This window comes from Heteronotia binoei, chromosome 12, assembly GCF_032191835.1.
Source record: "Heteronotia binoei isolate CCM8104 ecotype False Entrance Well chromosome 12, APGP_CSIRO_Hbin_v1, whole genome shotgun sequence".
NCBI classification, from domain to species: domain Eukaryota; kingdom Metazoa; phylum Chordata; class Lepidosauria; order Squamata; family Gekkonidae; genus Heteronotia; species Heteronotia binoei.
In genome coordinates, this window is record NC_083234.1 from 9,681,555 (window position 1) to 9,692,655 (window position 11,101).

An 11,101-nucleotide genomic window follows, 5' to 3' on the forward strand; every position below is an offset into this window, starting at 1 on the left:
TACTGGTAAGGGGCCAAAAGTTTGGTAAGGAGCCAGTTTGGTGTAGTGGTTAAGTGTGCGGACCCTTATCTGGGAGAACCGGGTTTGATTCCCCACTCCTCCACTTGCACCTGCTAGCATTGCTTTGGGTCAGCCATAGCTCTGGCAGAGGTTGTCCTTGAAAGGGCAGCTGCTGTGAGAGCCCTCTCCAGCCCCACCCACCTCACAGGGTGTCTGTTGTGGGGGAGGAAGGGAAAGGAGATTGTGAGCCGCTCTGAGACTCTTCGGAGTGGAGGGCGGGATATAAATCCAATATCGTCTTCATCTTCAAAAAAACAACAATAGTTAAAAGACAAAAGTACATATGTTTATTACAAAAACATATAAAAACCTTGTAGGGGCGCAAATGAAGCCTCCTAAAACAATCAAAGCGACAGATGCACAAAAAGGAACCATCTATGACCTAACATGTTTCAACCCACAGAGTCTTTCTTCAGAGGTCAAATAGTACAAATTACAACATACAACAAAGTCCCCCCGTTACACTTGTTAAGGCAATAAACACTTAGCACAGGACCACAAATTGGAATGTTGCAATCTGAGAATGAATGGCACACACCCAAAACGTTGGGGGCCGTCACTAATGTTTCTGGCCTTACTATGTCAGCAGCAATTACATATACTGGAAAGTAAACAGTAATGTTGCCAAGATATACCTTCCAGTTTAGGTGCTGAGAATGCAAGTAAAATCCCCTGGCCAGGGCCAGGGTAACATCAGTACATATCAATGCCTTTGTCACACTGATTATTTATGAGGCTTCATTTAGGCCCCTACAAGGAGAGCGCAAAAGTAGGCTTGAAACTCAACATCAAAAAAACTAAGATCATGGCATCCGGCCCCATCACACCTTGGCAAATAGAAGGGGAAGACATGGAAGTAGTGACAGACTTCACATTTCTGGGATCCAAGATCACTGCAGATGGCGACTGTAGCCATGAAATTAAAAGACGTTTGCTCCTTGGGAGGACAGCTATGGCGAACCTGGGCAGTATAATAAAAAGTAGAGGCATCACCCTGCTAACAAAACTCTGTATAGTCAAAGTGATGGTATTCCCAGTAGTAATGTATGGCTTTGAGAGCTGGACCATAAGGAAGGCCGAGCGCAGAAGAATAGATGCTTTTGAGCTGTGGTGCTGGAGAAGAGAGTCCCTTGGACTGCAAGAAGATCCAATCGGTCAGTCCTCAGGGAAATCAACCCAGACTGTTCCCTGGAAGGTCAGATGCTAAAGCTGAAGCTCAAATACTTTGGCCACCAAATGAGAAGGGAGCACTCATTGGAGAAGACCCTGATGCTGGGAAAGACAGAAGGCAAAGGAAGAAGGGGACGGCAAAAGAGGAGATGGCTGGACAGCATTACTGATGTAACAAACACGCATTTGAGCAGACTTCAGAGGATGGTGGAAGACAGGAGGGCCTGGTGTGACTTTGTCCACGGGGTCCATGTGCAACTGAACAACAACAAAAAAGGTTTTTAATATATATTTTTTAATAAACACATGTACTTTTGCTGTGTCTAACTTTTGTCCAAATTAAGAGGACAACCTACGAATAAGCCTGTTACTGATATTATTATTATTTAGAAGTAATTCTATGGCACTTTTTCAGCCTGCAAAATACCACCCCCCTCTTATTTCTCCTCACAACAACCCCGTGAGATAAGTTATCCTAACTCCAGAGCTAGAAATGCTGCTCAGAGCTTACTTGGTCTGCTGGGGAACGGCGGAGGCAGAGAAATGGCCTAACACATGTCAGTTTGGCTGGGGGGTGGGGGGGTGGGTGGGACTTTATACCAGCAAAGATAAGTTTTGTGTACTACAGCAAAACACACAAGTGTCCCTTGTTTCTCCATTGCACAGCTGTCTCCCTCCTCGGCTTGTAGACATCTTGTACTGGTCCCAATGGAAAGAACCTAAGACCCTTTTAAGGGCATTAACTACAGGGGCGTCACACCCCTTGGGTTAAGAAAACACGTGTATTCCCACGGATAATGTCAGTGGCAGACTTAAAAATAGGAACCCAGGAGTTCCTCACCAACCACGTGGTGGTGGAGAGGAAGGCATTTTCAGTCAGGCAAAGACGGCTGAGTTCGGCCAGTAGGAGTAGACCAGGAATCCGGTGAAGGTGCTGTCCGTCTTGACGCTGGCGTAGAAGCCGGTGTAGTCTCCCACCCCCACCTGCACCCAGACCTCGTCTTCAGGCTCCAGTCGGACAAGAGTGCCACCGGATAAGGAGGTGGGCTTGGGCCAGTTGCCGTAGAACTGGAAGAAAGAGGCCACCGACTTGCCGTTCTTCATGATGTCGAACTGGAGGCTCATGCGGTAGACGGTGGCATGGACGGCGAAGTAGTACAGGCCGGGGATCTCGCAGAGGAACTTGCCTGTGTTCCCGTCGTAGTGCCCTTGCTCGTTGATCAGGACAACGTCGAAGACGATCGGTTGGTCGGCCAGGGGCGGGCTGCGGGACTCGGAGCGCTTGGCGCTGAAGGCTGAACGGGGGGCTACGGCACATTCTCCTGGTGTCCCCTTTTCTCCTGTTAGCCCGTTTATGCCAGGGCTGCCTCTGTCTCCTCTGGGGCCTGAGGGTCCTTGGGAAGAAGCAGGGAAAGAGCAGCTGAAGTCCATCATTCCCACATTCCCACCACCAACCCCTCCGGCTCCAAGGAAATCAACTGGATAACACAAAAGGCGGACTTTTGCCATGGTCGACTCCACCCCCCTGGAAGATCACACCTGGATCAGAACACCCCCACTCCCGCCCCTGTGAGTAGCCCAAACAATTCACAGTGAACTAACAGAAAAGATGATAACCAGGGTGCTTTTTTAATAGCAGGAACTCCTTTGCATATTAGGCCACGCACCTCTGATGCAGCCAATCCTCCAGGAGCTTACAGTAGGCCCTGTACTGAGAGCCTTGTAAGCTCTCGGAGGATTGGCTGCATCAGGGGTGTGTGGCCTAATATGCAAAGGAGCTCCTGCTACAAAAAAAGCCCTGATGATAACTCAAGGCCGCAGAAAACTGAGACCTCCAGAGAACTCCAGCAAGCAAGTCAAGCTACATGGGAGGGCCAAAGAACACCGTTCAACAAAGGATCCCCCAATCCCCTCCAGGAATTCTTTACTTTCTTTACTTCATTTATACCTTGCCTTTCTCCCTAGCAGGGATCCAAAATGGCATGTGTTGTCGTCTTCTCCTTTTTATCCTCACAACACCCCTGTGAGGTAGGCTAGGAGCGTGTGACTGGCCCAAGGTGACCCGGCAAGCTGCCATGGCAGAGCGGGGATTCGGATCTGGTTCTCCCAGATCCTAGACCAGCACTCTGCACACTAGGAAAGGGGCTTCAAACGCTTCCAGCAAATAGATCACCCATCCCACAAATAGGCTAGGCTTGGTCTAAGGCAGCGATGGCCATACTGTGACTCAGAAGCCACATGTGGCTCTGTCACACATATTATGTGGCTCTTAAAGGATCCACCACCCCATCAGCTAGCTGGGAGAAGGCATTTGTCTTTTTAAATCTCTTTAAAAATGATTTAATGGCTTGGAGACTGCATCTAAAGTTAAAGTTACTTTCTTTCTACCTCTCCCTCCTCCCCTCCCTCCCTCCCTCCCTCCCTCCCTCCCTTCCTTCCTTCCTTCCTTCCTTCCTTCCTTCCTTCCTTCCTTCCTTCCTTCCTTCCTTCCTTCCTTCCTTCCTTCCTTCCCCAAACATCTGATGTCCATGTCTTGTGGCTCTCAAAGATCCAGATTCGGGGTTTTTTTCTGCCATGGTAAATTAACGGGTGACCTTCTGCCAATCGCACGCTGTCAACCTGACCCTACCTCGCAGGGCTGCTGTGATAGAAATGACAACATTTTGTGACGACAAAACGGAGGACAATATGAACCACAATATAAGCAACAGTGAGGACATGGCTCTGTGGTCCCAGAATGCATTGAAGGGCCAAACCCAAAAGCTGATCTTTAGACCCCTGCACTTCAGGATATCCCCCAAACAGGTGTCCTCTTACCTGGCTGTCCAACGTCACCTTTCTCCCCCGGCGTCCCCACGGCTCCATCCCGGCCGTCACGTCCGTCTCTGCCAGGCAGCCCTTGACTGCCGTGGATCCCAGGGGTTCCCGGGATGCCAGGCTGCCCCGCACACAAGCTGGGGATCTTGTTGTCCTCGATCTGGACGGAATCTTCCGTCAGCGTAAGGAGGAAGAGGCAGAGGTAGACAGCCTGCTCCATTTCTGCAAGGGCCAGAGGAAAGCGACGATGACTGCAGATTTATTCCCCGCCCTTCTCTCTGAATCAGAGACTCAGAGCGGCTTACAATCTCCTGTATCTTCTCCCCCCACAACAGACACCCTGTGAGGTGGGTGGGGCTGAGAGGGCTCTCACAGCAGCTGCCCTTTCAAGGACAACTCCTACGAGAACTATGGCTGACCCAAGGCCATTCCAGCAGGTGCAAGTGGAGGAGTGGGAATCAAACCCGGTTCTCCCAGATAAGAGAGCTATGGCTGACCCAAGACCGTTCCAGCAGGTGCAAGTGGAGGAGTGGGGAATCAAATCCGGTTCTCCCAGATAAGAGAGCTCTGGCTGACCCAAGGCCGTTCCAGCATCTGCAAGTGGAGGAGTGGGGAATCAAACCCGGTTCTCCCAGATAAGAGTCCGCACACTTAACCACTACACCAAAGGCATCCGTTTCCTACAGTTACTTCCCCCCAGTGCTTTCCCCTCCCCTCCTGCTAGCCTGTCTACTCACAACTTTTGTGGCCAAAAAAGAATGAAGTTCAGTAAAATGCTGTTGTGAGGTCACCTACAGGCTATGTCTACTCACCAGTGGTGATCAGGGAACTGCTTATGACTCCTTGGCTGTAGATCAAGAGGAGTTGCCGTGTTAGTCTGTCTGCAGCAGGAGAAAAGAGGGAGAGTCCAGGAAGAATATATTGGATTTATATCCCGCCCTCCACTCTGAAGAGTCTCAGAGCAGCTCACAATCTCCTTTCCCTTCCTCCCCGACAACAGACACCCTGTGAGGTAGATGAAGATATTGCATTTATATCCCGCCCTCTACTCCGAAGAGTCTCAGAGCAGCTCACAATCTCCTTTCCCTTCCTCCCCCACAACAGAAACCCTGTGAGGTAGATGAAGATATTGGATTTATATCCTGCCCTCCACTCCGAAGAGTCTCAGAGCGGCTCACAATCTCCTTAACCTTCCTCCCCCACAACAGACACCCTGTGAGGTAGATGAAGATATTGGATTTATATCCCACCCTCCACGCCGAAGAGTCTCAGAGTGGCTCACAATCTCCTTTCCCTTCCCCCCGCCCCCCACAACAGACACCCTGTGAGGTAGATGAAGATATTGGATTTATATCCCGCCCTCCACTCCGGAGAGCCTCAGAGCGGCTCACAATCTCCTTTCCCTTCCTCCCCCACAACAGACACCCTGTGAGGTAGATGAAGATATTGGACTTATATCCCGCCCTCCACTCCGGAGAGCCTCAGAGTGGCTCACAATCTCCTTGACCTTCCTCCCCCACAACAGACACCCTGTGAGGTAGATGAAGATATTGGATTTATATCCCGCCCTCCACTCCGAAGAGTCTCAGAGCAGCTCACAATCTCCTTTATCTTCCTCCCCCGCAACAGACACACTGTGAGGTGGGTGGGGCTGAGAGGGCTCTCACACCAGCTGCCCTTTCAAGGACAACCTCCGCCAGAGCTATGGCTGACCCAAGGCCCTGCCAGCAAGGTGCAAGTGGAGGAGTGGGGAATCAAACCCAGTTCTCCCAGATAAGAGTCCGTGCACTTCACCACTACACCAAACTGGCTGGAACACCTGAAAGGCCAAACTTGCTTCATGTAAGAGCCACATAGAACAAAAGTCAGATGTGCGAGAGTCGCCAGACGTGAACATCAGGTGTTTGAGACAGGCAGCCAGCCAATCAGGCTCTCCTGATCAGACCCTTGGTCCACCTGTTTTAGTCTTGTCTACTCAGACTGGCTGCGGCTCTCCAGAGTCCCAGGCAGAGAAAGGCCTTTCCCATCACCTCCTACCCAGCCCTTTTAACTGGAGATGCCGGGGATTGAACCTGGGACCTTCTGCATGCCAGGCAGATGCTCTGCCGCTGAGCCACGGCCCCTTCTCCAATCCAGCCTTCTCTGTTCAGCCTTTCCCACCAGAAACTGTTTTCCAAAACAGAAAAGGGAGGAGATCTCAAGTTCCATCTCAAGCCTCGTTGCCAAAAAAATGATCACAGTAAATAAATAGTAATGAAATCCCCTCTTGGAGGTTCTAGCAGGAAATGATACAACGCCTGGGCTATTCTCAATCTGTGGCTACCCCAACTGACCCCTCCCCCCAGCAGTCTTGATTGGATTATACGAATAACCCTGTAATTTACACCATAATGATTTCCATTTCTAACATCCGGGAGCCTTTAATGACTCAGAAAACTGCAGACTTCCCATGCCGGCATCTGTGTGCACATTCCAAGGATCCAAAGTGAGAAGCGATGGGGAAAAAAGAAGTTAGGCCACAGTCCAGGAAGTTCCCCTCCTCCCTTCCTGTCTGTCTCAGAGGAAACGGGTCGCCCAAGGGGCTAGTCCTCCAGAGGCAGGGTGGGTGCTGAGCCAGCCCAGCACGCAAGAGGGCTTCGAAGCGCAGCCTCAGCATTGCGTCTCAGAACAGGGCTGGGCTGGGCTAGGAGGGACGGTGGCTCAGTGGAAGAGCATCTGCTTGGGAAGCAGAAGGTCTAGGGTTGCCAATCCCCAGGTGGGGGCAGGGGATCCTCCGGTTTGGAGACCCTCCCCCCGCTTCAGGGTCGTCAGAAAGCGGGGGAGGGAAATGTCTGCTGGGAACTCTATTATTCCATATGGAGATTTATTCCCATAGAAAATCATGGAGAATTGATCTGCGGGTATCTGGGGCTCTGGGGGGGCTTTCTGGCGTAGAGGCACCAAATTTTCAGTATAGCATCTGGAGCCTCTCCCCAAAAGGCCCCCTAAGTTTCAAAAAGATTGGACCAGGGGGTCCAATTCTATGAGCCCCAAAAGAAGGTGCCCCTATCCTTCATGATTTCCTATGGAAGGAAGGCATTGAAAAGGTGTGCAGTCCCTTTAAATGTGATGGCCAGAACTCCCTTTGGAGTTCAATGATGCTTGTTACAGCCTTGATCTTGGCTCCACCCCTAATGTCTCCTGGCTCCACCCCCAAAGTCTCCTGGCTCCACCCCCAAAGTCCCCAGATATTTCTTGAATTGGACTTGGCAACCCTACTCTTACATTAAGCAAATTTGGCCACCCCCTGCCCTAGACTGGGGCCCACAGCAGGAGTAATTTCTGGCACACTCCCCCCCCCCCACTGATAAACTCACTGAGTCACATGGGGGGTGCCCAGTTCGGTGCCCCCAGAAGGCCAGCACCCTAGGCGATCACCTAGTTTGTCTTGTTTAAAACAATTTACTATGATGTAATATATTGTGATAACGTGTCATCATTTGTCATTAAACGTTAGTACACATATATAACATTTTCTCCACCCCACCCTTTTGTGATCCCAAGCAGTGCACGCCCCCTTAGCAAACATCCCCATATTATTGTTTAATCTCATTTGTTAATAATCCAATAATCATATTTTTTAAACTGTAATCCATGTTTCGTTAAAAATCAACCATTGTCAAAGATCACCAAATGTCCTTTAACATTCCATTATTTTCAATGTATTTTTGAAACTTTCCCCAGTCATGTTTAAACTTCTCTAAATCTTGTTCTTTTAAGATTCTTGTAAGTTTGTCCATTTCACTCCAATGCATGACTTTCATAGTCCATTCCCATACTTCTGGTATTTTGTCTTGTTTCCACATTTGCGCATATAATGTCCGTGCAGCTGAAAGCATTGCAATCACCTAGTTTGTCTTGGGGCAGGGGTGGCCTTATTCCCAACAGGACAGGAAGTAAGGCAGACCCAGAAATCTCCCTGAATCAAAGGGAAGAACGACCTCTCACTGTTAGCCAGTGTGGAGAAACACCATCTTAGAGTGTTGGTGCTTCATTGGCAGGGATCAGTAAATCCCTCAGCAGGCTTTGTAGCCTTCCTCTCACTCCCCCCCCTCCCTTCCAGAACCAAACCAACAACGCTAGGGGGAAAATCTCCTAGAGAGGCAGGAAGTGCTTTTGTTCTTGCCATGTGTTAGGCAGGAAGAGAGTTCAGTTCTCAGCTGCAGCTCGAAGGAAGAGGTTGCCAGTGGGAGAGCTCCTGCCTGTGCATGCGGCCTATTCAAAAGAGAATGAGGCCTCCAGGCAGTAAGACAAAGTAAGTAATTCACAAGACAGGGCAAGTTTAGATCAGGGCCAGCAGGACGCGTTTATAACACATTTTGTTTGTCAGGCTGTTTGCTGTGCGTGTGCTGTGCTGTGCTAACTTTTTAAATGCAACTGTTTTTGTTTTGTTTTTCTTTTCCTATCTGTTTCTCTTTTTAAATAAATATATTGTTACTGTTTAAATGCTGGCAGTCAATCTCTGTACCACATAGATCCCCAGACCGCTTTAGACCATGCTGTTTTTAGGAAGGGGGCCTCAGGGAAGGGGGAAGGCATGCAGTTGGATAAGGTGCCAATCCTCCAGGGGTGCCCCAAAGAAGTGCTGAGGTCTCTGTGAAACCCAAGTACAGGGTGGCAGAGGACCTGGAGGCCTAGCCTCACAGCTGGAGAGGGGGATTGGGAGTCCTGTTCCTCTCAATCTGAACCCCGGGACTGAGCAGGTGGTGGCAGCGAGCCCAAGGGGCAGGAGGAGAAATAGCTCCCTCCAGGAGTTGGCGACTCAATAGGGAGCTGACGGGACCGGGTCTGAAGGCAGAATCGGGCCGGTTCCGCCACAGCCAGGATAAGCTAAGTGGAGCTTCTGTGTCTAGGAGCAGTATACCTGCAAATGCCAGATACTAGGAACCAAGAATAGGCGATCAAGCAGGAAATGCCATCACTGTTGCATCCTGCTTTCACGTTTCTTAGAATTGCCAAGTAAGCCATTGTTGGAACATAAAAACCTGGCTAAATGGGAATCGCAGGCTAGCTTAATCTCATCAGATCTCAGCCCTGGTTAGTACTTAGAATCATAGAGTTGGAAGGGACCTCCAGGATCATCTAGTCCATCCCCCTGCACAATGCAGGAAACTCACAAATCCCTCCCCCTAAATTCACAGGATCCGCATCGCTGTCAGATGGCCATCTAGCCTCTGTTTCAAAACCTCCAAGGAAGGAGAGCCCACCACCTTCCGAGGAAGCCTGTCCCACTGAGGAATCGCTCTAAACTCACAAATAACCTCCCCCTAAATTCACAGGATCTTCATTGCTGTCAGATGGCCATCTAGCCTCTGTTTAAAAACCTCCAAGGAAGGAGAGCCCACCACCTCCCAAGGAAGCCTGTTCCACTGAGGAACTGCTCTAAACTCACAGATACCTCCCCCTAAATTCACAGGATCTTCATTGCTGTCAGGTGGCCCTCTAGCCTCTGTTTCAAAGCCTCCAAGGAAGGAGAGCCCAGCACCTCCCGAGGAAGCCTGTTCCACTGAGGAATCGCTCTAAACTCACAAACACTTCCCCCTAAATTCACAGGATCTTCATTGCTGTCAGATGGCCATCTAGCCTCTGTTTAAAAACCTCCAAGGAAGGAGAGCCCACCACCTCCTGAGGAAGCCTGTTCCACTGAGGAACCGCTCTAACAGTCAGGAAGTTCTTCCTTATGTTGAGCCGGAAACTCTTTTGATTTAATTTCAACCCGTTGGTTCTGGTCCTACCTTCTGGTCCGGCTTGGATGGGAGACCTCCATGGAAGTCCAGGGTTGCTATGCAGAGGCAAACGGCCTCTGGACACCTCTTGCCTTGAAAACACTACAGGGTTATTGTTGGGTTTTTGGCAACTTCACTTCCTGGAGTCGTGAGTTAAGTAATTGTTTGTTTATGCATTCTGATTCTTAGCTAGTTAGTACTTGAACCAATGACTTAGCCTGCACTTGGCGTCAATATGCATATTAACCTGTAAGGGGAAGCCCTAATTGGGTAATCAATCGATTTGGGGATGGTCTGGGGGAAAGCATTAGGTTACATTTTATGACCCTTTAAGTCCCCAGATCTCCATGCAGTTGCTGTTTAGACCTGAGAGAGTCAACATTAGGGTGACCATAATGTCTGAAGGCCAGCCAGGGACACCTTGGGGGCGGAAGGTAGGGGTGTGCGCGCGCGAAGCGTGCGCGCGCCGCCGGAAACAGGAAGTGACGTCACTTCCGGCGATGTCATGCCAGTGCCGGAAACAGGAAGTGACGTCACTTCCGGCGACGTCACTTCCGGCGACGTCACTTCCGGCGATGGCATGCCAGTGCCGGAAACAGGAAATGACGCCACTTCCGGTGACGTCACTTCCGGTGATGTCATGCCACCGCCGGAAACAGGAAGTGATGCCACTTCCTGTCACATCATTTCCCCCAAATGCCACTGCCGGAAACAGGAAGTGACTTCACAGCACTTCCTGTGACGTCCCCAAAAATCCCCCAAATATCACCGCTGGAAACAATTTTGTTCTCAAATCCTGTATATACTTCATCAGTATATGGGATAAGGCACTTTCTCAACTGTGCTGCATAATGCAGCCTATTTATTTTGTCCTGTTTGCTCTGTTGGCTCTATCTGCGCCACCTTCATCACTTTCGGGGTGTGGATCCCCCAGTGGGATGGTCTCGCGACTCCCTCCGCCAGCTGTTTCTGATAGCCCTGCGCCCCCTCTTTCATTTGATATGTGTCCCGTGCAGGTGCCACCCTCCTGCCAGGAGATGCCGCAAAATGAGCCCCCTTGAGGCTTATGGCGGCAGGGCTCGGGGGAAGCGAGCTAGACTGCTGTTCTTTTGAGGGTTTATAGAGTGTTTCGAGCCCGTCCCTGTGGCATCGGTCCCATCATTGTGGGACCCAGGGGGCCGGCGCAGCGGCCCGCCGAAGCAGCCTGTCACTAATAACACAGGTCGAGATGCAGGACAGGAACCCGGAAGTGACCGACAGGCTGCTTCAGCGTGCCGCTGCGCTGCTCT

At 50.5% G+C, this 11,101-nt stretch overlaps 1 protein-coding gene across 1 annotated transcript; it reads right to left on the reverse strand.

The window, feature by feature from the left end:
- Positions 1-324: 324 nt before the first annotated feature.
- On the reverse strand, positions 325-4,274 carry C1QTNF5 (C1q and TNF related 5). Its single transcript, XM_060250857.1, has 2 exons — positions 4,048-4,274; positions 325-2,624 (listed from the first exon to the last, which is right to left on the reverse strand). Exons 1-2 carry the CDS (start codon positions 4,265-4,267, stop codon positions 2,107-2,109), a joined length of 738 nt encoding a protein of 245 aa, XP_060106840.1. The 5' UTR covers positions 4,268-4,274; the 3' UTR covers positions 325-2,106.
- Between the last annotated feature and the right edge of the window lie 6,827 nt (positions 4,275-11,101).